This window comes from Diaporthe citri, assembly GCF_014595645.1.
Source record: "Diaporthe citri strain NFHF-8-4 chromosome Unknown scaffold_7, whole genome shotgun sequence".
In the NCBI taxonomy this organism is placed as follows: domain Eukaryota; kingdom Fungi; phylum Ascomycota; class Sordariomycetes; order Diaporthales; family Diaporthaceae; genus Diaporthe; species Diaporthe citri.
The window spans coordinates 3,887,519-3,912,077 of record NW_025064852.1 but is presented as its reverse complement, the minus strand read 5'-3'; the positions used below and the strand labels follow the sequence as shown (position 1 = coordinate 3,912,077).

Here is a 24,559-nt window from a genome sequence, read left to right as displayed (position 1 = left end):
TCTTCAAGCTAGGAAAGTACGAGAAGGTGAAGACACAAAACACAATCACCGTCCATGTCACACCAAGGCGCGAAGGTGTGTGGCATGTGCCAACCTCTTGGCCCGGTCTGAGAACAGTACTCGGCCTCCCGGCTGGACTTGTGTGCGAGAGCAACAAAGCAAATCGATACCCTGGTGGTTATTCCCACGGGGAATATCAGATATGGGGAAAACTCGCGGCGGGATTGGAGTCAGAACTTGACATGGAGTGGCGTGAGAGTCGCGAGAGTGGTGAGAGTGAATTCTTGGCGCTGCACTGGGAAACATATTAAAGCTGGTTATACCAAGTCTAGTCTTGCCTATGTTGACTATGATGAGGAGCGAGGCCTCAAGGGATCCAGAGACTGGACTTGCAGTGTAATAACTGAGTTCACTTCATTATGTGAGATTTCCGCAGGAATTCACTGAGGAAGAATGCAAGGCCGACCCAGTAGTGGTTCTCGCCTCGAAGCGCCTGGACACTTGCTGAGCCTGAAAGCATGCGCAACCAATTGTGTGGGCAAATTTGGAGCATTACGAAAACTTGAGTTCCTTTAGATCAACACGTGTGAGAGGGTATATAGAATTACTGCTAGCAAATTCCACATCCCGGCCAAAAAACCATAATAACCAATCTGCCCATTGGTTATTCTAGCAGTATATAAGAGCCATACCGTCATAATCTTAGGCTCAGAAGTTATAAGTTAGGTGAGCAAATATTATAAGTTAGCTAAATTAAGTATAGCTAGAATATAGAGATAGCTTTAGACGGCTATCAGGTATAGTAACATTAAGTGTAGATATAGTAGTTATTGTAAAAGAGTATTAATATGAGAATGTTTGAGATTTGGTGTATTTTACTATTAAAAAGAAATGTGGGTGTGTGGCGACTGTTTGGCTGTGGCGCGATTTACGCGCCTACTGCGCTAGCAGTAGGTAAAGCGAAGCAGGGCCACCTACGGGTAACGAACGTTATCCGCCATGGGCCCTACTCGCGTCCTTCTAGCGATCAAGGGCGTGACGAAAGAGCAAGGGCACAAGGAATTTATCTATAAAAAGAGAGACAGCCACAAGGTAGAAGGAAGACAGAGGAGGGAGGCCAAGTTCAGTTATACTACTTAGGCGCTGCCACTTAGCCACTCAGCCGCGGCATATACATATTCACTCTGCTCGTATTCACAACCCTTACACCAGCGTCATCACATCGCTCACCTCAAGTTCTTCAATCGAGTTAGGCCCCGTGACATGCCACTGGTCAAACCCGGATCCAGTTGCAACAGTATCGATGTCGGTGGTGGAGGGATCATGATGAAGACTGTAGATCCTTTCGATGTCGCCAGCACGGTTGTCGAAGCTGATGTCAAGGTTGAGAGAATTGCCGTCTTTCTCTTCCCATGCCCGGCCTGGTTCGGGTGCTGCATGTTCAGGGCCAGCTGGAGTCTCGTCTACGCTGGGTTGAACCTGCGCTTGAGACATTGAATCTTGTTCCTCGCTGGGTGCTGCAGATATAGTGTCCTCCCACTCCGGGAGGAAACCCACCCCGCTGCAGGTCGTATATCCGTCGGAGTAATCATCATAGCCATACTCATGCCAATCTCTCTATGTCTGTGATAGGCTTGCGCACGTGGTACTTAATTTTGAAGTGGCCGTTGCATGCTGTTATATCAGCTCTGCCACCGCAAGAAATCCCCTTTGTTCCGCGTATCGAATGGCTCCATAGTAACCAGTCTCTCCCCGGTAGCTACTTAGCCCGCCGTTGTTTAAGAGTAATTTGACGACATCTAAACGACCATGTGCAGCAGCCAAGTATACAGCATTGCCATATGGACGAAATCCATCTTGAAATTCGCAAGGTGGCGCATTGATATCGGCTGGGGGGTTGCAGGCAAGCAGAGGCACTACAACTTCTAGATTGCCGTGTTGAGCTGCAAATTGCAACGCCGTCATTCCTCCATAACGTGCAGGAGTAGCGTTGATGTCGGCATTATGAGTAAGCAGAAGATTGATAGTTCCAATCTGTTGTGCCTTCTCTGCTGGTGATCGCGGGTTGAAATCGCAAGTGGCTTGCAGTGCTGTTTTCCGCCAATCGCCTCTGGCAGGTGCATTGACGTTAGCGTTGTTCTGAAGAAGCAATACCACCAACGATTTCTGCACGCTCATCAAGAAATAACTCGATGCCTTGGCAAATACGCATCTCATCGAGATGACGTGTGTGCTCAATGAAGAAGGTAAAGTTAGTAGAGCAACTTCCTCCAAATGGATACTGCTTGTTGACATCACAGTATTTCAACAACAATTGTAGGCATTGACTGTTATGTCGTTCCAATGCCTTGATAATCGCAGTTGTATAACCTTCTGAGGGAAGCTTGAGTTGTACCCAGGCCAGATCTCCCTGGCCCTCTGCGCGGCAGCCACTCTCAACCAATTGTTGGACAACATCGTACAGGTTCATGCAGACGGCATGATATAATATAAGTCGTGGCCATATGCAGAGCTAGGGAGCCAATCTTTGCTAATTCCAAACTCCACTAAGGACTTAAAGACAACACGCTGCTCCAAGATGCCCGCTATCTTAAGCAAGGCCCAAAACGCTGCCCTAACGGTATATAGGCCGCTTTAAAGCAAGGCTTAAAGCTATTCAAATAGTATCTCGGAGAAAATTAAGTTAAGGCCTACTAGGGGGAGGGAGTTTTTTATTAACATTGCATTAGTATATTAATGAAATAGTAATATAATAATAATATGCAATTAAGGTTTTAATATGCTTTTTTTATATATATATTGCATTATTTACATATTATTAATATGTAGTTATTCCTGATATGCTGTGATATAATGTTAATTCTTAACATTATATTAACTCTTAATATAAGGGTAAAAAAAAACCTCTTTTTTTCTTATCCTTAACCTAATTACTTATTTACTCTTTATTAACTTAACTATTTATTATAAAAGGATTTATAGAATTATAAAAATAATTAAAAATAAAATTAAGTTTAAAATTAATAAAATTTAAATTAAAGCTTTTAATATAAATCTATAATAATATTAGCTAATATTAGTTAATATAAAGTTAATATTAAATATAAAATTAATATAAATATGATTTAAAGCCTTGATATAATTTCCTTTTAATAGTATTGCAATAGCCTTTTTAGCATTTTGCTAGAATTATGAAATTTTAATTAAATGTTAAAATATGAGTGCATTGCGTGACCCAGTTAGAAACCCCCCTCCCCCCTGGTAGGGGGTTTTAAAAAGTCCTCTGTGAATTAAAACATCAATATAATTCATATCCACCAGGTTGTTAAACAAGATATACATTGCCATGGCCAACACAATATAAGCCCTTTATTGGCCACGAAACATTACAGGTACGGCTAACGATTGCGTGATTATCAAGGATGAAAGCAAATCGGAAGAGTCAAACACCAAGTCATCTAAGACTTCATGACCCAATAGCATGGTAGGGGTGGCGAATAATTGGCTGCTTGGTGCAATAGATAAAGAAACGTTATACCCAGGATTAAAAGCCGATCTCCCAGGGGAGAGGTCAAGGTTCATCATCGCTAAGAATCTATCAATAACATACTTTATACAGCATGAAGAGGCCAACTTACAAACAAATTCATTGGAAAAGTTCCGAATCAGTAGTAACAAAAGGTATAGCATCATTTATGCCTTTATACATTCCCATAGGGCAAGACCGGTTAATGGGACGGGATTGCTTGCAAAAGATATCTGCAGTCGCGACTGCTGAATAAACCCTTGTCCACCATCCAGATAGGCAACGCCATTTGGGAGAGTGCTGCGTTCAGGTGCCAAGAACAGCTCTTATAACTATATGGTTGTGATAGACTCATCTCGTGGCCGCGAGGTGTTAAAAGGCAAGTGCGGACTCTAAGGCGATGGTTTAGACCGCGGAGTTTAGACAAGGATATCTGCAGGGAGAGGGCTGGGAGGATCTATTTCAACAATGTATCAATACAACTATTTCAGAAATAGGATTGATCGAGCTCACCAGGTTGGAGATCAACAATAGCACCGGCGCGTCTTAGATTCCTCCAAACCTGTTCCCATTCGAATCTCTTGTTATCAAGCATTACCTCGGTATCTTTAATCATCTTCTTTCATCTCTTGGCCAGTGGACGCACATTCACATCCCACCGGTGCGTGCCCCCTGGCGCCAATGGGAGTTAGTAGCTTCTGGCCTTGGCAGCCACCTGCAGCCGAGCGTCAGAATCGACCAGACTTCTGTCAGGCGTCACCTCCTGCCTCCCGCAAGTGTCCGAAGACGACCCGACACCAATTATATCCTGCCCAGCTACAGGGGTCTGGCAGACATCGACCGGTTTTCGGTCGCACGAACGACAGAAAGGGGCAAAAGAAACATTGTCTGATTAGATTCGCTGGGAAATCAGGCTGTGCTCAGAGAAGCTGGCTGGCTGAGTGAGGCAGGCCTGCAACCAAAAATCGACCACATTTCGGTGGTCAAAGCTTGGTGCAACCACGTTGGCTACTCGATGTGGTGAGCAAGAATGAGTAATTATTTATGAATTCCGACGGCAGCATCTCTCTCTTCTAGATAAACTCTCCAGCCTTTGCATCACAATATCTGGAGAATCTGTCAGTTTCACACCGATCCACATCCGAACATGGCATTGCAGACAAGCGCAACCCCCTACATTGCTCTTTTGAGTCTCATAGTACCAGTCGTCCCAGGTTTCTTTTGGCTTTACCGAAGAATGACTCGATATAAAAAGAGCGGCGAGAATGATCGACGAGAAACACACTGCGGTCTTACATCTAAGTACCATAACGAGCGCCGATTATCGCCCACCTTTTTCTATCTTGAAGAGTCTCGCTGTCGACAGGCCTGGATTCTGCAACAAAATGTGTCCGTGAATACATCTGGCCACGTCTCACCTGCCTCTCACCAGACGCCCGATTGTTCCATCGCCGCTCAGGACCCTGGAAGTCGAGTTGTAAGCCTGGGTGCCAGACTCTCCAATCTAGATACGTGTGAACACCATTCAGTAGCTAATCAACCCCTTTGCAGAGCCACGTTGGTATGTGGTATGAGCGTGACATTGCCTAGAACCTTGTGGCACACGCCTTCGCATGTGGTTACTTTATCTGTGTACCCATTACAGGGTCTCTGGAAAAGTACCTATCAGCTCTCAGACCGTGTTGGAAAGACTCTGGCCAAGTCCTGTAGACCTCAACAACTGAGGACGGATCCGGTGGCTTAGGTGTTCCGCAATGATTTGACGCAAGTACAGCTTCTCGAGCCCAGGTCACATGCATCAGGGAAGCGCTGCCTCTTCATTTGGCTGGGCAATGTCTGGTGTGACGAGCCTCATCTCATAGGATCTGCCCATCCAGGACAAAAGCGGCTGACAATCTTCGCGCTTCTGGCTTTCAGGATCGCTTCCGCCATGCTAGTTATACATTTAGTCTTGCTTCTTGTCCTTAACAGAACCCCACTCCATCGCAATGCTTCCAACCATCGTCATGCAAGTCAAGCCCACGGCCAGGTACCACGTCTGCATTAAGCTCTTATCGAGGATTCCCAAAGCTTTCCCCAGTTCATCCTGACCCACAAGCGATCTCAATTCCGTCAAACCCATGTTGTTCACGACATTGGGACTCAGTCCGGGCACCAAAACCGCCAGGTCCTCACTAAGCCGGTTCAGAAAGATGGTCTGTGCGATTGCGAGAAACACAGCAGGCCCGAAGTTCTGGGCAAAGTAGATGATCGCGATGCCTGTAGATGTGTCTTTCACGGGGAGCATTGTCTGCACGGCGCTCTGCGGGGCGTTGAATCCGATACCCCCGGCGAAACCCATCGCCAGACAATAGCCGGCAATCTTTTCCAGGGCCGTACTTGTCGTAAACGTCGTCATCAAGCCCGCAAATATGGGCATCAAGACACTGGCAAATAGCATGAAGGGCACGTAGTAGCCCAGTGCACTGACGCCTGCACCGTGCATCAACATCGCGATGAGGAAGCCGGCCATCAGAGGAAGCATCAGGTAGCCGGACTTGGTGGCGCTATATGCGCGGACAGACTGGAAGTAGGTCGGAAGGTAGTATTCAAACACGTTCATGGCCGCATTGGTGCATGACGCGAAGACGAAGCCAGCGAGGACGGACCGGTTGCGCAGTATGCGGGGAGGGAGGGTGGCCTTCTCTCCCCGGCGCTTCTGGTCATAAGCAAAGAGGGCAAACAGCACTGCGGCAGTGATGAACAAGCCAATGACTGTTCCACTATTCCAAGGGTACTTGGTGCCGGCCCACGACAGCGCGAGGAAGAGCGAGGTCAGGGACGGAATGAAAAGCACGTTGCCGACGAGGTCAAGCTCGATGATCTTCTGCTTCAGGGTAAGAGGCGAGCGATCCTTCACGTCTATCCTGAGGGCAAAGAAGATGATGGGCAAGCTCAATGCACCAATCGGAAGGTTGATCCAGAAACACCACCGCCACGACACGCTGCCGACGATGAGCCCTCCAACCGACGGCGAAGAAATATTTGCCAAAGACTCGATTCCAGCCAACAGGCTCACGACAAGCGGCCTCCTGCGCAGCGGCACAACATGCACAAGCATGTAGAAGCACCCCTGGGTGGCACCAGCGGTGCCCAGCCCGCAGACCGCGCGGCTGACGACAAACACCGCGGACGACGGCGCGGTGGCGCCCATCAGGGAGCCGAGCATGAAGACGGCGATGCTGCCCATGAAGGCCGGCCGCAGCGGGAACAGGGTGTAGATTCGCCCGAACATGAAGGCGAAGCTGCACGCGCAGAGGCGGAACGCGCTCGAGTACCAGCCGACGTCGGCGACGGTGTGGAACTCGTCCGTGATGGAGGGCACGGCTGTGGCGACGATGGACATGTCGAGGCCGATGAAGGCCAGGACCATCGCATTGCAGAGCATGATCAGCCAGAAGCGGATGCCGGTCGGGTAGGTCGTTTCGTCTTCGGCGGCGACGGTGCTGGACGAGGGCCCGTCGGGTGGGTTGTCTTCGATCCGCAGGGCCTCAATGGGCCGTCCGGGCCGGGAAAAGGGCGAGACATCGTCTTTGTGACTGGGAGTTTCTGTCGCTGCAGGCAGGGATATCTGGAGTACTTCTGTGGCCATGGTGGTGGTATAGCTTCTATTGCGTTGCGGGAAGGGTTCTGTATTCTTGGAGTCTGAGGCTGCTGGGTTTATAGCTTGTTGTGGACTTCATGCATGCAGGGCGGGTCTCCGATGTTGACATACACGTCTTCCACTGCGTGACGCGGAAGCTTACAAGGAGCGAGCTTGGCTCAGGCGATGCGGCCGGCATATGGAGATGGGGGATAAACACCGACTCCGGTTCGAGCTGCATCATAATGATAACGCGCTATCACTGATTCAAATGTCCGTTGGGGTTAGAGAGAACCAGTTGGTGACGGAAGTGTAGTCAGACCGTAAGACGGAGGAATTGGCGTTGGTGGTCCGGGAAGCATTCTGATAACGCGGCGCCGAAGATGCACATTATGAAGGGCGCGTCGAAGTCATCCAGATGTAGCTTCAGGATATATTGTTGTGTGTCTGAGGAAGGTATATGATAGCTCATGATCAATGGTGGTGCGTTGGTAGATCCATCTCGATCCAATCCTCAGTGCTATTGGACATGACCAATGCAGCCGGGATCAAGATGTGAACCCAAGTTGTATTGTGTTGTATGTAACCTGTTGTGTCTGGATGCATCTGACTGTCACATTCATTAGTCTTCTCTCTATTGTTTCGAAACAGCTAGCCTTCGATGTCACCTTTTCTAAGAGAAACACGACAAAAAAAGAATGAAATGAGGTCAACCGCATTTACTATCGGCCGATTCGATGGCACCTCCGTCATGATGCCAAGAAACGCCAAATGCTGGTCCGCCCCCCTAAACAAGCATGGACAGTGACGTGACCTAATTTAAACTTTGGCCACTACCCGTCCACGGACCCCCGTCACCTAAGGAGGACCTAGCTCTGATATAGGCCGCTAACAAGAAAACAAGGCACCATCAGATGGCACTTGATATAGACGAGTAATTAGCAGCATCCGGAAAGGGGCCCGCTCAGCACGTTAATAGAGCCTCAGCGCTCCCTCACGTGAATCAACAACATGACTTCACCCTTTCACATCTCGAGGGGCCTCGACCTTTGCATCTCATCCGGCTCATCGGACATCACAGTCGCGCCTACCAAGATGCGCCCCTCGACGTGCAGCTCCACACTACCGCTCCTCAGCCTCCTCTGGCTCGCCCTCTTGGTCCACCTAGCCCAGTCATGGGGCTGGGGGCCATATGACAGCGAGTGGAGAAAACACGTCCAGCCCGTCCACCACCCGGAGCTCGTGTACCGCGTTGTCGTCCCGCGAAACGGATCCACGCCAACATTCAGTGGCAACGGCACCTATACTAGGACAAATGCGACGGGCGCAATCCCACTGAGCACCGCACGGCCAACGCCTGTCGCGAACTCGAGCCTTGACACCTCTTGCGGCGAGGACTCCCCCTTGTACAACCTCCAAGTATCCCGGGCCGACGGGAGTATCTTCAACGGATGGTGGCTCAAGCTTTCCGGCAACCCAGGCTCTCTTCACCTCACAAAAAGAAAAGGCGACCGGGTTCGGCGTGAACCGAGGGACGAAGCATCTTTGCATCCCCAAAACTACAAACTTCCCGTTGATCGCGATCGTCGAGACGAGGCTGGACATCGGCCCGCTGTATTTCCTTGACGCAAACTTCGACTGGCTATCGCCCAGACTATGAGCCGGTCGTGTGCGACAGCCTCGGCGATGGATCACAACTTTCATGTTCTCAGGGGAGGAGGACGGCTTGGTCGGGTTGCGGGTTGCAGCTAGAATTAGGAGCAGGGCCGATTTCGAATGCGACGGGCGGTGCAAGTGGACAGAACTGTTCATCTATCGCTTTGAATGCCTTCCAAGCATCGAATAGCGCGCTTTCTTAAAGTAGCATGAACCAATAATGATTAATGACCCAAACTTTGAGACGCCGATATCCTGGTCCCTGTCGCCTTGCCCTGTCTTCAATGCGCTTTTGAGGCCAACCTGAAGCTCCTGAGGCAGATCTTGTGCAAGTGAAGAATCAAAAAGAAACATCATTGGGAGTCCATACCTCAACTGCAACACGGCCTTCTCCTTCCAATCTTGGTCACCAGGCTTCAAGCAGGAACACTTACATGCAATTACTCTCTGCCTTGACCCTAAGGAGACGCACAGTCAAGCCAGGATGGTCTTGCTCAACACTTTGTCATAGGTTAGAGGCCATACAAAGCAACAAGGCACTCAAGTCCTGATAGTGTCTTGCTACGATCCTTACTCTCTCAGAGCCTTTGTAGGGCCTTCTCTCATAAAGCGTAGACTGTCCAAGTTGAAGCTTGTTTTTACGTCATACTGACTACGGCAACCTGAGAATCCAGTTATCACTTCTGACGGAGATATTGGTAGTGAAGCTGCTCGCATATGGCAAGAGCGGATGTAGTCTCCTGGCGGAGCCGGCCATGCGAGTCCAGGCCTTCCCAATAGGTAAAAGTGATGCTGCTTACGGGAAACTTAGTGGGATGGTGTCTGGATATAGCCCCGCGCGTGACGTGCACGTCAACTGCTACTTCGATGCGTTGCCCGGACACGGAACGCGTCGAGTCTGGCGGGGTCGAGGCGCGGGCCCTGGTGATGGATATAAAGGCCCCAAAGCCCACCAGTGCATCATGGAAACTCACGGTCAATCCCTTACCCTTCAACATTTCAGCAAGCCCACTACAACCACAACACGTCATCATGGTCTGCACCCGCAAGAAAGACTACGGCGACGCGCCGCCGCCGAAGCAGCGGAAGCCCTCGTCGATCCGGAAAAATACCACCGTGGTCAAAGGACCTGATGCAGTGGCTGAGGCTGGTCTCTTGGATGACAGTCGAGGCACGCTCGAGAAGTCTCGCAACAACACACAGCTCCCTTACTCGGAGTTCACTTTGTTCCAGAAACTTCCGTGTGAACTGCGCCTCATGATCTGGGAAGCGTCAATGACACCTCGCTTTGTGCCGATCGAACGCTGGCCCAAAGGCAAAAAGAGCGGAACTCTGGTCTTCCCTGCCCTGCTTTCCGTCAACAAGGAGTCCCGATACCGCGCCCTTCCTCACTATACTTTGAGATTCAGTATCACTGTCACCGCGGACCAAATGGGTATGCACAGGTGGGGTGGCCCCAACCACACAGTTGACACGTATCACGCACATGTCCTCATGTCACCTGATGACACACTGTGTTTTATGGGCTGGGAGGACCTGGGCTTGGGGCGCAGACATGAGTTCCGAGTCGAGAGCGCCGATGGGACAAGCCCCTGGGAGAGCCATCCGACCGTTTGTGGAGCTCAGCCAGATGTGAGGAAGGTAGCATACCTGCGGCCCGGCATCGCGTCTACCGACAAGCTCGTCCACGATCTGAACTCTACGATCTCAGGGGACTTGAACTCAATACTCCACACAGAACCTGGCCGAATCAGGAAGCTGTATACCGTTTGCGGTCCTTGGTACAGGGCTTCGGAGGCAGCTGACTCCAAACACCATATCTTGATCCATTCGCGTGGCTTCACTGGGAGCTTGCGAGAGTGGGGCCAGGAGCTCATACTCAAGGCCAACATGGGCGATCTTCCTCTTGGGAACGGAGCGCCGGATATTGCGGCATTTGAACTTGGAAAGAAGTTGACACTACCGCCCGCACACTACGAGCGATGGGATTGGGAGGGCTTCCCTGTGATCTGACGTGCGCATACGGATGGAGCATGCGATATCCGGACCATCGAGGCTTTTGATCAAGGTGAGCCAAATCACTCGCAGCGTCATGGATCCCTAATCATTCTGATTCATTTTCTTTCTTCACCAAAGGTTAATGAACATAAATAACTCAATCACTACGACTGAGTGGATGGTGATATGATACAAGGCGCGAGTGAAGCGAACGTCACTGCAGAAACACGAGAAGACGATGGGTTGATGCCTTGCGTCAAGGGAGATATCTACGCCCTCAGATCACCATTCTGACTTTCTTGTCCTTAATCCTGTCTCGACCCTTCCTCGGAGCAGCAAGAAAGAAACACATAGACGCTGAATTCGTTTCCCCAAAACGAGATCAACGATTGTACCACCTAGGTCGATTGGGTATTGGGAAGAGAAGCCATATTTGAAGGCGCTGGTCAATCCATCCCATGAGAGTGGACCCATTCAGCTCAGAGTCTAATGTCATCCCAAAAGAGGCCCAAGGCACTATCGACATTTAAGATTCGAGGCAGCCTAGTGCCAAAGAGGAGGTGCGATGGCCAGAAGCGCAGTAGAGCTGTGGAGGGCCATCTGAGCATCTTGGAGGGACGGCCTCGTTTGGCGCTTGCCTAACAAGCTTTGGAGGGTTGGCTCGTCTAACACTGCCGGACTCATTATTGATGACTCTGTGGAGTTTGCCAATCTTTCTTTCAGCAGTATATTTATCTGTCATTTTCCCCCATCCACAATGTCTGTCTGTGTTGTGTTGTCGCTAGTCTATGCAACTGCGAATGCCTCCATGTTTCTGCATCATAGGTATGATGATCTTTATGACATATTGGTCTTTCATTTTGAATGATACATTCTGGGTGACTTTCACCTCCTGCTTGAATTGCTGAATCAGGCCTTTATTTGCTATTAGAGTAACTTCACCTGTAAGAGATGCTGTATATCACTACGAGCTCAGCCTTTATAGGACAGTGAGCAATTGATGAGCTCAAGAGTAAGCCCACATCAAATGAGTGGGTCAGTCTCGTGCCAGCACTTGCACTACTAAGTGAATCTTGCACAATCTTGCCTTGTTGTATTCACACCCTCGGTGACTTGTGTTCCGATAACCTTCTTATATTCACTTGGTTTCGACTGCCTTATATTTCGCGGCGAATGGCACTGCAGAGCATTGTTTCCCTCTTTTTTAAACTCATCCCAAGTTCTTCAAGACTTTCCTCATCATTGAGCCTTGAGGTGCTTGACCCTAAAAGATCCACTACACCACAGCTGAGGTCTCGTGTCACAATCCTCACTTGAAGTTCTTTTCATCCTCCAGAGGCCCTCCTAATCAGAACAACCTATTTTCCGTCTCAATGCCTGGTTCCAGCGCTTCAGATATGGCAGCTACTAGCCAAGACCACGGCGAGACAGCATGTCTCATCAAACAAGGTACGTCTGACCAAAGCAACCTTAAAATTATCTTCGGTGAATCCTGATGGTCCCATTGAATGTTGAGTCACGGCTTGTATTGAATCCTTGAATAGAAGCTAACATAGGCGTTTCAGATGGGAAGTCATGCCAACCGAACGAAGCAATTCATGAGCATATGCCACTTGCAGCAGGAAAAGCGTCGTCCCACGAAGGTCACCCAAAACAACACATCACCTTCAGCGATCTACCTTCTGAGCTTCGGAACATGATCTGGAAGGCGGCGCTCATGCCCCGCGTGATCATACTCAAGCCGCAAGACCGCACCGCCGAGACCAATTCGCCCACTAGGATTGACTTCAACAAAATCCCGGGAATGCTGTTTGCCAACCGGGAGAGCCGACTCATTGCTCTGCGTCATTACGACCAGAGGTTTACCCTCACGTTCTCCGAGCGGGTGCCTACCCAGCCCGACGGGTCAACCAGCCGTCTCATGTGTCGGATCCCAGTTATCATGTCAACCCTCGACGAGCTCGCGTTTTCTAGGCCCCAGATTCGTTTCCAGATGGAGGGTCGCGATCGCTTGAGTATCTCAATCGACGCGGCTCCTGGGGCACCAGAGCCTCAGATCGAGCGCTTCTCGCTGCTCGGTGACAGTCTCGTGCGTCACGGCATCGACACAGAGCATCTAGCACGGCTCCTCAACCCCAAAACCCCAGAGTGGAAAGCCACCATCATCAACTTCGACATCTACGCCACTCGATATATCAGCTGGCGCCCATTCAGCCGACGCCAAGAGCTCGGGCTCTCCGACCAGCACCGGAAGGGCGTGGAGTCACTCTGCATTCAATTCGAATCCTTTCGTGCTATTACTCTCGACGAGTGGTTGAGATCAGGGTTCAGTTCTTGGTGCCGCCATGACCTGTACTTCGTGGACCATGGTTACGTTGACGCTTGCGTCTTCGATCCCACCTGGCCTAATTCCTTGAATCGTTGGTAGGGAGCGACATCGAGAGCAATCAATGAAACCGTGCGGGCCACAGCGCGTGTTCTGAGCATGATACGGGCTAATTTTGGTCTGCTGCATCACGAGAAGACGTCTGCCCAGTTACAGGACACAGCACCCGATGATGGGGTTAAGTTGCTGACAGCAGTGGCCACAGAGATCCGAGGCGAGACATGAATGTCGAAAAGGGGTGTTTTGATTACTTGGGTCCAGAAGGCTTCCCTTTGGACTGCGTCATGAAGAGGGGAACGCCCGCGGCGTGATGCTCCTAGAGCATCAAGGACAACCTCGATGTCTGCTTAAGGTACACAATGTAATTCTCTCCTGATATTTTGTAGTGCATCAGCCTGATGCTCTGTGACATCCAACCGACTACCTACCAGGGGGAAGGGGGGTGTTGGAGAGTATCACATTAGCATTGCGAGATAACGTTGAAATGATATTGATTTGCAATTAATAAATTGATAATATTATAAAAAGAGTGGCTTGCATTATTTATTTAAGAAGGAAATTATATTAATATTAATATATTGTAACATAATATTAGCGTTTAATATATTGTGACATAATATTAGCGTTTAATATACGCCTTTTAAAAAAGTTATTTTTTTTCCTTATCCCCAACCCAATTACTTATTTATTTTTTATTGGCTTAACTATTTATTATAGGAGGGTTTATAAAATTATGAAAATATTTAAAAATAAAAACAGGTTTGGAATTAATAAGGTTTGAACCAAAGCTTTTAATATAAATTTATTTTAATATTAGCTAATATTAGCTAATATAAAGTTAATCTTAATATAAAGTTAATATTAATATAATTTAAAGCCTTAATATAATTAACTTCTGATAGTATTTTGATAATATTTTGCTAGTATTGCATTATAATTCTAAAATTTTGTTTGGATCTCAAAACATGATTGCATTGCGTGACCCATACAAAGACCCCCCCTCCCCCTGGTAGGTAATTCTCTCCCACCGTAGGTGCCACATCCCAAAGACAAGTAACCAAGCCGTCTTCGTCTCCATTGGCTAGTGACGACTAGTCCAGTAATCACCGATCATCTGCGGAACATTTCAAAAGAGACTGTGCAACAACAGCATAGTTGCTTTCTTTCTGGCGTATGTTTGGGTTCCTCTGGACGTCAACATCAACATTCAGTTTCCTATTACAAAGTCTAAGCCCACTAGCTGAACCTCCACAAAGACATGCGTATTTCAGTCGGCGGCTTCAACTACACGAATCGACCATGTGATTGCTGCAATACTCAAGCTGTCCCCGCAATATGAGCTTGTGACTAAGAAGCCCATGGTGGTGGCCATACTGCTCAGCAGCAAGCCTGCAAAACGATAGAGTGACTGTCAAAAACTGGTATCCCGCGGAGTTCGACTAATAACATCACACGTAAAGAGGGAAAGAGCAGATGTGACTAGGACTATTTGTTTCCTTATAAAAGAGAGCCGTCAGTTCTCCGTGGTGATAGTCTGCCCCGGGATCGTCTAGCCCTCAATACGCAACAAAAGAGCATTGATCACACGCAACATCAACGGTCACTACCAAGCTGCCCTTCTTAGTAGCTGGCATCGTGCCTTGGAGCCTCAAAACACCGCGTCTCCATCCACCACCATGGATCTCCTGGCCTGTGTGGCACTTGCCTTGATCACCAGCCTTCTGAGTGCTCACCTCGGATTCCCTGGTGGCTCCGAACAGATCACAAGCCACCAGCTCTTTGCCGTCAGCTTTGTCCTCCACTACCTATCCCTGAAGTTTTATCGCATTTTTCTCTACCACAAATACTTCTCTCCTATTCGTCACCTACCCGGCCCCAAAGACAACCACTGGTTTCTGGGACAAGCTCTCAATCAGGTCAACGCCGACACTCCGATGTCCTTTGCGGTCAAATTGTCAAGTGAGCACCCAGATGCCCCACTCATCCGATACCTCAGCCTCGCAAATACAGAGATTATCCTCGTCAACAGCCTCGGAGCCCACCGCCAAGTCCTCCAGACGCATGACGACATGTTCGAAAGGCCGAGTGCCATCATGCGGATGATCAAGAGATTCAGCGGTGACGGGCTTGCCTCCTTCGAGAGCGAGGAATACCGAGCCCATCGCAAGGTGCTGAGCGCGTGCTTCACCCCTAACTGCTTACGGAGGCTCGAGCCCGTGTTCAAAGAAAAGGCCGCTCAGCTCAGCCACCTTTTTGACCGTGCCATCGAGGCCGGTGGAGAAGCAACCGCCGTCATTGACTGCACTGATACGTTCGGCCGACTCGCACTGGACGTCATGGGGCGTACCCTGTTGGGGACAGACCTCTCGTACCTGGAGCAAGCTGAATTCGACCGAGACGGAAATGTAGTGAAAGGAACAGCACAATATGGTTTTCTCGACGCACATGATGCGGTATTCGGGCCGGACAAGATCGGCAAGGTCTTTACGTTCCTTGATTGCTTCTTCCCCATTCGGTGGATTCCATGCAACACTAACTTCAAGTTCCTCGAGGCTACGAGCTGGATGAATGCTACAATAGGGCAGCTTGTCACTAACCGGAGGCAGGAGATGTCAGCAGCTGCAGGAAAGGAAATGCATAGCGACACATCGCGGAACATACTGTCGTTCCTCATTGAGGAAAGCATGCCAGGTGGATGTGCCGAGGGAATCGAAGACAAAAACATAATTGGACACGTGAGTCATGAGTACTTTTCCGAACAAGACCTGCCAATAGACTATTCTGACAAGGGGCACAGCTTCTGATTCTCCTAGCCGGTGGCCACGAGACCTCAGCGCACATGCTCGCGTGGAGCTCTCATGTCCTCGCTACCAGACCAGAAATCCAGGACCGGCTCAGGGAGGATATCGCTGGCCTGGCAGGACAGAATCCCGACCCACCGTTCAGCGAGATTGATGCGCTTCCGTACCTGGACAATTTTGTCAACGAGATGCTCAGGGTTTACCCACCCGGTAGCAACCCCTTTCCTAGATTGATTCATTATTGGAGACCTTGACAATAACTGACTCTGACCACCTTCCCAGCCGTCTGGACCCCTCGACAGGCCTATCAAGACGTACACATCACCGGCAATCACATCCCAAAGGGCACACTATTCGAGATTGTGCCTGCAGTGACGCACATGAACCCCCTGATTTGGGGTGAGGACGCAGCCGAATTCAACCCGGGCCGCTGGGACACCATCGGCGGAGCAGATGACCCCCGGTCGTCCCCCTTCGCTTTCGAGGCCTTCAGCAACGGCCCGAAGACGTGTATCGGTAAGAAGTTCGCCCTCTACGAGATCAAGATCGCGCTGTTTGAGATGGTCCGCGGCTACCGCTTCCTGAATGTTGATGAGGCCGACTTTGGGTCATTCACCGTGGAGACCCCTGGTATTGTGCTGCGTCCCAAGGGGATGAAGGTGCGGGTGGGGAAGACTTGATGCGGTGAATTATGAGAGACCTGGAATAGTCGCGTTGCGTTGCTAAGCCAAATATCAATTTTTCTTTCGTTAAGTGACGTTCGTCGCTGCCATTGTGACTATCAAACTCACGACTAAGACAATTTCGACCATTCTGCTGGCTTACTTTACGTTCGTTTCATTCTCCATTGCAAGAATCTGCCTACTGTGATTTCTCAATGTCGCTTATAATCATCTCAAGCTCCAAGTTCCAGAATGAAGCTCACCTATCACCGACATCTATTCGCAGGGGATATCCTTTTGGACGAAGATTTCAAGTCGTATATTAACATGTATTACACATTATGACAGCCCGACTCCGAAAAATGGTGCCTGTGATCCACGCAAACCCTCCGAACCTTGCCCGGTTGCTCTCCACGGAAGCCCCCATTCGTCGTTCTAAGTGGTGACACGTGTCGCCGCCTGTAAGGCCCGGCAGGAGCATCGTCCATGTGCCATTTCTTGCCGTTGACACTGGTGGAAAATGCAGTACTACATGTGCCTTTGCGTCAACCTGAGAGACATCCACACACCAAGAGGCTTATATCAAAAGCGGTCATGCAGTGTCGTCTGTGTACCCTCAGCTGGAAGGACAGATCAAAGCTTAGAATCGGTATCAGACCACCACTCGGAACTGTGATCTGACGCCTGGTCGTTGCCGGCGTCATCACACCCGCTGTCGCCGACGTCTTCGCAGCGACTACTATGCGTTACGAAACGGCCCTTTGCGATTTGTTCAGCTTCTCCCCACTTGTCCCACTTCATGTGGCGGAACAACGGCGGCGACTCTTCATCGGACTTGTAGTCTTCTTCAGCCTCTGCTGTGAACTCGAACTGAGGGCTGTAGTCGCTGTCTTCGGACATCAAGTCTTCTTCGTCGCCTGCATTATCTTCAAGATCGGGGGCCTGGCCTTCTCCAGCTTCTCCCGCGTCCAAGGGCAAGTCTTGATCGCCCACTCCCTGGCCAAGTCGATGATTCCATGGCGGACAAAACCCAGCAGCTTTTGCTCGGATATCAACGCTGATTCATGGACGCCGGGCTCATTTATGGTGATCGAGTGCAGCTGAAGCAGTTTCCCTTTGAATCCCGTGTAGGCTACGTGTAGCGCAAAGGACGTATGGAGGTTGCAGTGGTCGAGATCAAGATGGCGCAGGGTGTCTGCGTGTGCTGCAATCAGCGGTGCCAACCAAGCCTCGGTCCTCATGAGGTATGCGAGTCGCAAAGACCGCAGACGCTTCCACTTGTGGGGTTGCCCGTCCTCATCCCTGAACATCCAATCAGGCAGACGGAAGGCGGGGCCGTAGCCCTCGAGCCCGCAGTCGAAGGCAATGCTGAGTTCTTGGAGGTCTGACGCGGCGAACAGCGCGCGTTGTAAAGACCGCAGGAAGCCACGTCCGTCACCAATGGCATAGCGCCAGTGCACCCAGTTACGCCATTCTTCCCACGAATATGAGAAGTTGATAGATGTGAGATGTTTGAATAGCGGAGGGACGTGGCTCTTGAACAGACTGTGACCAAACTGAGCGTTAAACAGTCCGGCAGAACAGCGCAGCCGTGTGATTTTGCCTGGCTGTTTCCTCATGGTAGGCAGGAGGAATCTCACAAGTCCCTGAGTCCATGCCCACCTGTCGCGCGGGCCGTGGGTCGTTAGCAACCCAACGTCAACCAGGTATTTGTCGGGATGCGAGCAGAATAGGCGATCCGACCGCATTGGCTCGGACGAGAAACCGCGGACTTTGGGCATGCAAGCAATGGCAGCGTTGAACTGCGCGGAGAACTCCTTAGCTTCGGGCTTTCCTGACTTGGGAAGCCAGCAAAGGTCACTAGCAGTCTCAAGGAGATGCTCTCGGAGGTCTTCAGATCCCTCTAGATCGCTCGGCAGGTTTTCCAGTGCTAGCCCGTCACACCCTGCAAGTTGTCAGCAAAACTAAGGGCCAGCGTTGACGAGGAACCCCCTCTCCATGAACTCACCCAGCTCGACCCAGACCACCTCCTCAACACAAGCTGCAAGGTGAGGCGAAGCAGCGACGCTCAGGAATGCATCGCGGTCGGCCCGCAGTCGGGAGATGAAGGCACGCCTGAAGACGACAGGCGTCATGGCACCGTCCAGGACTCGGCAGGCCAGGCGGGCTTGTTTGCGGTCGCGGTTGGTGAGAAGCGGATCAGCGGCGACCATGCGAAGCAGCTCCTGGGGCATCTTAAGAAGCCCGGCCTTGCCTTCACATGGCAGGCGTGAGGCATGAGCCGGCACAGTCTGGTGAGAGTCTGTATCCTGGGCCATTCTCGACGATGTCCGCGTAAGAATTGTGGATTCTGGGCGGTGGAAGGTGGGAGTTGACCAGTTGAAAAGGCAAGTAGGGTGTGAGGAAAGCCATCACCGCAGACATGGACTGGCGCAAGCGAGAAATCCGTAGGTAGGCAGGTACTGAGACGTCTAAATTCTACTCCGTATCCGTATGTGCAGGCTTTAGTCTCCCCCTTTTTCGACAGCATCTGGCATGGCTGGGCAGGGGCTGGGGGGTTAAAGGGCCCTGGACAAGTGAAACTTTGCTTTTCTAGAGTTCAGGGAGACTCACAGTGTAATTTCCGGCCAGCGTCACATCCAAGCCCCCAACACCAAGCAGAAGGCTTTTGCTCGAAAGGCCCTGGAGATTGGCCTGACGCCGCGGCAGGCTTCAAGGTTTCTCGCATCTGAGAGATGAGATCCCGAATTGTTGCAAACAAGAAGGACGCGAACAAAACGATGAACAGAGTATCTCATTCCATGCAGTCATTATCAATAACAAGCCAGCCCATACCGATACCAACGACCAATCCACCCAACAAGCATTGTCAGACGTGCATACCCGTACATTAAAATTCATCAGACAGTAGACACATGAAACCCTTCTTTCTATCCAGCAGCCAAAAAACACCTCACCTCCAAGGCTGGCTGAGCGTGAAGTTGACAGTCTGCGTCGCGCCGCCACCGAGCTGCTGCACCTGCTGCGGCTGCGGCCGCCTGCCGACGATGTAATCCCTGTTCTCGATCGAGACGCTCTTTGTCATGTGGTTGACCTTGTACACGCCGACTAGCCGGGCCGCCAGCTCAAACATGTTGTTTCGGAGGGAGATGACAATGAACTGGGCGTTCTTGGTACGCTCCTTGATGTAGTTGGCGACGATGGACACCTGTGCGTGGTGACATGTTAGCATCAGTTGAGGAATGACTCTGAGTACATAGGCAGGGTTGGACTTACGTTTCTGAAATCCAGCGCAGCATCGATCTCGTCCATCACGTATAGTGGCGTCGGCTTGTAGTGGTGCAGAGCAAACACGAGAGCCAGACTGCTGAGCGTCTTCTCACCACCGGACAAGTTGCTGATATTTTTCCACGACTTCTTGGGCGGCATGACGCTGAAGAGGATACCCTCGGAGAAGGGGTCAAGGGAGTCGACAAGCTCGAGCTCGGCGTTACCACCCATTGTGATCATTTGGTACATCTCCTTGAGCCGGAGGGAGATCATGCTGAAGCCCTCCATGAAGCCCTCGAGACGTAGCCGACGAAGCTCGTCGCATCGCTTCTTGGCCGCGTCACGCTGGCTCACGGCTGTCTGGAGGTCAGAAGACCTGGCGGCATGTTCTTCAACACGGCGACGGTATTCGGCAAGGACGCCGAGGTCAACGTTGACGTTCTGTGTCTTCTCCTCCAGGGCGGCAATCTCGCCCTTCAGCGTCTCCTTGTTCATGTCTTCGAGCTCGTCCTTGCTGTACCGCGGCAGGGTCTTCTGGGTCTTCCGATCGCGAACAATGGTGTTGTCGACCTCTTCCTCGGCAACTTCGGCGTCGCCCTCGGCGTCACCCTCGGCGTCATCACCGGCATCAGTCATCTCAACGTCGGAGTCCCCGTCTCCTTCAGCCTCAGCACCATCCTGGCCTCCGTCTTCGCCTTGTTGGGTATTCTCAGCTGAACCGTTCGCGGCAGCTGCAGCAGACCTGGGAGCTTTGGCGGTTTCGAGGTCGTGAATGTCTTGAAGCACGAGCTTGGAGTGCTTGTCCTCCCAGTAGCGGACCTTCCTCTGGTTCTCAGCGAGGGCCTTTTGATTTTCCTCCAGCTTGTTTTTCATCTCGATTTCACTGGCACGAGTGGCGTTGAGTTCTGCTGTCTTCTCGTCCAGCTCCGACTTCAACTCGGCCAGCTCCTGCTTCTTGACAGCAAGGGCCTCTTGAGCTTCCTCGACGCGGGCCTTGAAGTCTTCAGCCTTTTCGCCTTGGTTTGAGATCTCTTCTTCGAGGCTCTCAAGATCTCGAATGGCGACATCGAGCTCCTTGGTCGCCTTTGCATGATCCTTTGCGAGCTTCGTCTTCTGCTTCTCCGCCTTGGCTTTCTTGACTTCGGCTTTCGAGGTTTCTTCGTTCTGGGAAGCGATCTCCTTTTTGAGACCGTCGACCTTGGCCCTCTGAGTACGGAGCTTGTCACCACCAACTTGCATGATCTTGTCTTGCAGCGCCTTGATCTCTTCCTCGACTGTAGAGGTCTCACCATGCAGCTTCTCAATCTCCTTCTGAAGGCTCTTAACCTCCTTCTCCAAAGCTGTGATGCGACTGTCGTCAGATTTGGAGGGCTGGTGCTCTTTGGCAAGCTCCTTGATGCGACGTTGCGCATCGGCCAAGTTCTTGGTTGCACTCTCGATCTCGAGGCTGATCTTTTGCATCTTGGTCTCAAGTTGAGGAATTCGGTTCTTGAGATCACGTAGGCGGTTCTCGCACTCTCGCTGGTACTCGAGGAACTCTTGGAACTTTTGCTCGAGCGCATCCCGATCGCCCTCGAGCTTCAAGACCTGTTCCTTGGTAGTGTCGGCAACCAATTTGGATGACATCAAGCCCTTCTTCTTTGAGTTACCACCGCCAGACATGGTACCCGACTTATCGATCAATTCACCGTCGAGAGTCACCACTCGCCATCTCCTGGCACCGTAAGCGATCCGGTTTGCCTGGGCGAGATCCGTGGCGACCAGGGTGTCTTGAAGTGCATGATAAAAAGCCGCCCGGAACTTATCTTCCTTCGCTTGGACGAGATCGAACAGACGAGGAGCATCCTCCGGTGTCTGGATCGGAGAGAGATCCCGAGACCTCAGCTTGTCCAGGCAGATGAAGTTTCCGCGGCCCATGTTTGTCTTGCGCAGGTACTCAATGCATTGCTGGCCGGCTTCTACGGTATCGGTGACAAAATTGTCGAGCGCACCGCAGGCTGTTGAAATTGCGACGTCGTACTTCTGGTCGATTGCGCCTAGGTTTCCAAGACGTCCATGGAAGCCATCAATACGACCTGACTCTTTCATTCGCATCAGCGCGGTCAGGACGTTGCCCTGGGTCTGTGTCGCGGAAAGACTCGATCGAGCCTCGTCTGCCTTCTGCCGTGAGTTGGACACCTTGGACCGGATCTTGGGCTCCTGTCCAGCGAGCTGCTCGATCTCGGCCTCGACCTCTTGGGCCTCAGCCTCGAGCTCCTTCTTTTCTTGCTGGCAGGACTTGAGCTCCTGCTCCTTCTCTTTCCGGCGCGTCTCCGTGGAGGTAATCTTGTTCTCCATGTCCTGGAGGGCGACTGCACCGGCATTTGCCTTTTCCCTGAGGATGTTCAGCTCACTCTCGGCCACAGCAATAGCGGACTGCTTCACGTTGATCTTCTCCTGCCAAGGCTCCAAGGACTTTTGCTTGGCTGCGATTTGATCCGAGAAGGCCTGTGTTTTCCCTTTCAAGCCCTCCCTGATGACGGCGAGCTCAGACTCCGCTTCTTTGATCTGCTCCTCAAGGCTAATGATCTCCTGTCCGCGGGTCTCAATATCTTCGGTGCACTGCTCGATCGTCTCCTCTGCATCGGCGCTGGTCTTCTCGGCACTGGTGATTGTCTTCTCAAGTTTCTTCCGCTTGTCGGCCAAGAATTTGCGCTTCTCGTCAAACTTGACGCGCTCCTGCTCGAACTTGGCCATCTCCTTAACCAGGGCTTGAGTCTCCTTGTCCTGAGCCTCGTACTGCTTGTTGCCCTTGGAATACTTCTTCTGCAGCTCCTTGATGACCGCTTCGCTGCCTTGGTGTTTCTCCAGCTCTTCATCAAGCTGTGCCTGCATCTGAGTGATAGCCTCCTCGGTAACAATCAGGTTGTCGTTGCACTCGTCGATGTATATTTGATACAGAGCAGATTGCTTCCTTGTCAGCTCGTTTTCGTCACGCAGGTATGCCAGGGCCTTGTTCTTCTTGTCCTCGAGACTGTGCTTCTCCTTCTCGACATGCTGAACACGACCACTCTTCTCCATGCAGATCTCGTTGAGCGTCTCAACTTCTGTGGCGGATTCATCAATCGGGGTCTTGTATTTCGATGTGCCAATGATGTCTTCAAGATACTCCAGCAAACCATCATCGTGCTCGTTTGCGGCTTTCGGTTTCATTTGCGCAATGGACTCGACTTCACCCTGCAAGATCAGGAATCTCTTGTGGTCGAGATCAACACCACGGTCCCGCAATAAGGTGGTCACAACTGTATACGTGGACGTCTTGCCGTTGATATAGTAACTGCTGGAATTGTTCCTGAAGGCTTTTCGGGAAATAATGAGTTCAGAGTCGGGAATTATTTCGTGGCCGCCACCGGGCTGTTGGAAAAGCTTGTTAGTAAAGGGGCCGTTTCCAACAGCAGAAAGTGTCATACCTGATCCAGGACCTCCTGGAAGTGAACAGCTACTTCGCAGAAGTCGAGATTCGGATGATCGGCGGAATTGTGAATCAAAGCCGACAGTTTCCCTTGTCGCATCTTGCTGGCACGGAATCCAAAGACGAACAGCAAGGAGTCGATCACGTTGGACTTTCCAGAGCCGTTGGGGCCAACGACAGAGGAGAAAGACGCGTGGAACGGCCCGACCTCTTGACGCCCAGAGTAACTCTTGAAGTTAGTGAGAATGAGGTATGTGATGACGAGGCGGGGTTTGGGCGTCAAATCTTCCACCTGAGGTATGACCATGGTCCGCGACTTCAACACGATGTCCATGGGCTTCTCCATAACCGTGTCTAGGGCTTTGATTGGCTTGACGCCAGTATTCAGAAGAGTGTCTTCTATGGCCCGCCGCTGATCATTTCCAGCAGTATTAGTGATGTCTGACAGTGGCGTCTGGAACCGGTCGGGGTCTGGAGTCGCGGATGGCTTGGAGAGCCTAGGTGTAGCGGGTGATTCAGGCTGTTGTATATCGGGTATCGGGGCCTCCTTTGACGAAGATGCTGGCGGCGCAACACTCTTTCGCTTGCGCCCGGGCTTCTTGACGGGAGTCTGCTCCTCGTCGACATCCATGGCAGTCTGGTTGGGCTCGGCATCCTCGGCAACCGGCTCCACGTTCTCGTCCGGCTCGTTGGCGGGCTCAATACTTGGTTGGATGCTTGCCTCGGGCTCGACACTTTCTTCTTTGATGACATTCTTCTTTGGGCGACCTCGTCTACGCGGCGCTGAAGCTGTAGAAGTGGTGGTCTGGTCTGGATCGGCAACCTGGCTGGACTCGCCCGGCTCGACACTGGTGGTATCTGGTGCGACACTTGGGGCCGCGCTCTTCCTCGGACGTCCACCGCGGCGACGGGGTGGCGCCTCGGAAGCTGGGGGCGTTTCGGCCTGAATAGTCTTCCTCCTGCCGACGGACTTGCGTGAGCTCTTAGCTGGCGCGGGCGTGAAGTCCTCCTCGCTGTCTTCGTCTGCGGGCGGTGGGGAAGGGGAGTTTGCGATCTCGTCCTCGTCATCGGACTCTATGATCTGCTTGCGCTTGGCAGCGGCTCGTCGGGTCGGTCGCGTCGACATGATGGGCAAGGGTGACGGCAATCAGCAAAGGAGATGATGCGGCCACAATGCGAAGCAAAAA

The 24,559-nt window shown here is 51.3% G+C and overlaps 7 protein-coding genes across 7 annotated transcripts; 4 read left to right on the top strand and 3 right to left on the bottom strand.

Annotated features, from left to right (window-relative positions):
* Positions 1–5,471: 5,471 nt before the first annotated feature.
* INS49_014202 (uncharacterized protein) lies at positions 5,472–7,157 on the bottom strand (the record flags this gene model as incomplete). The annotated part of the gene is made up of 1 exon (XM_043174893.1): positions 5,472–7,157. The coding sequence occupies one exon, from the start codon at positions 7,155–7,157 to the stop codon at positions 5,472–5,474; it is 1,686 nt and encodes a 561-aa protein (XP_043021838.1).
* Positions 7,158–8,159: 1,002 nt separating this feature from the next.
* On the top strand, positions 8,160–8,808 carry INS49_014201 (uncharacterized protein; the record flags this gene model as incomplete). The annotated part of the gene is made up of 2 exons (XM_043174892.1): positions 8,160–8,567; positions 8,629–8,808. 2 exons carry the CDS (start codon positions 8,160–8,162, stop codon positions 8,806–8,808), a joined length of 588 nt encoding a protein of 195 aa, XP_043021837.1.
* An 863-nt stretch (positions 8,809–9,671) lies between these two features.
* Positions 9,672–10,817, top strand: INS49_014200 (uncharacterized protein; the record flags this gene model as incomplete). The annotated part of the gene is made up of 1 exon (XM_043174891.1): positions 9,672–10,817. The coding sequence occupies one exon, from the start codon at positions 9,672–9,674 to the stop codon at positions 10,815–10,817; it is 1,146 nt and encodes a 381-aa protein (XP_043021836.1).
* A 1,382-nt stretch (positions 10,818–12,199) lies between these two features.
* Positions 12,200–13,230, top strand: INS49_014199 (uncharacterized protein; the record flags this gene model as incomplete). Its single annotated transcript, XM_043174890.1, has 2 exons — positions 12,200–12,251; positions 12,368–13,230. 2 exons carry the CDS (start codon positions 12,200–12,202, stop codon positions 13,228–13,230), a joined length of 915 nt encoding a protein of 304 aa, XP_043021835.1.
* A 1,634-nt stretch (positions 13,231–14,864) lies between these two features.
* INS49_014198 (uncharacterized protein) lies at positions 14,865–16,669 on the top strand (the record flags this gene model as incomplete). The annotated part of the gene is made up of 3 exons (XM_043174889.1): positions 14,865–15,923; positions 15,986–16,199; positions 16,272–16,669. 3 exons carry the CDS (start codon positions 14,865–14,867, stop codon positions 16,667–16,669), a joined length of 1,671 nt encoding a protein of 556 aa, XP_043021834.1.
* Positions 16,670–17,284: 615 nt separating this feature from the next.
* Positions 17,285–18,969, bottom strand: INS49_014197 (uncharacterized protein; the record flags this gene model as incomplete). The annotated part of the gene is made up of 3 exons (XM_043174888.1): positions 17,285–17,631; positions 17,682–18,596; positions 18,660–18,969. 3 exons carry the CDS (start codon positions 18,967–18,969, stop codon positions 17,285–17,287), a joined length of 1,572 nt encoding a protein of 523 aa, XP_043021833.1.
* Positions 18,970–19,604: 635 nt separating this feature from the next.
* On the bottom strand, positions 19,605–24,498 carry INS49_014196 (uncharacterized protein; the record flags this gene model as incomplete). The annotated part of the gene is made up of 3 exons (XM_043174887.1): positions 19,605–19,859; positions 19,928–23,314; positions 23,371–24,498. The coding sequence occupies 3 exons, from the start codon at positions 24,496–24,498 to the stop codon at positions 19,605–19,607; spliced, it is 4,770 nt and encodes a 1,589-aa protein (XP_043021832.1).
* Positions 24,499–24,559: the final 61 nt, after the last annotated feature.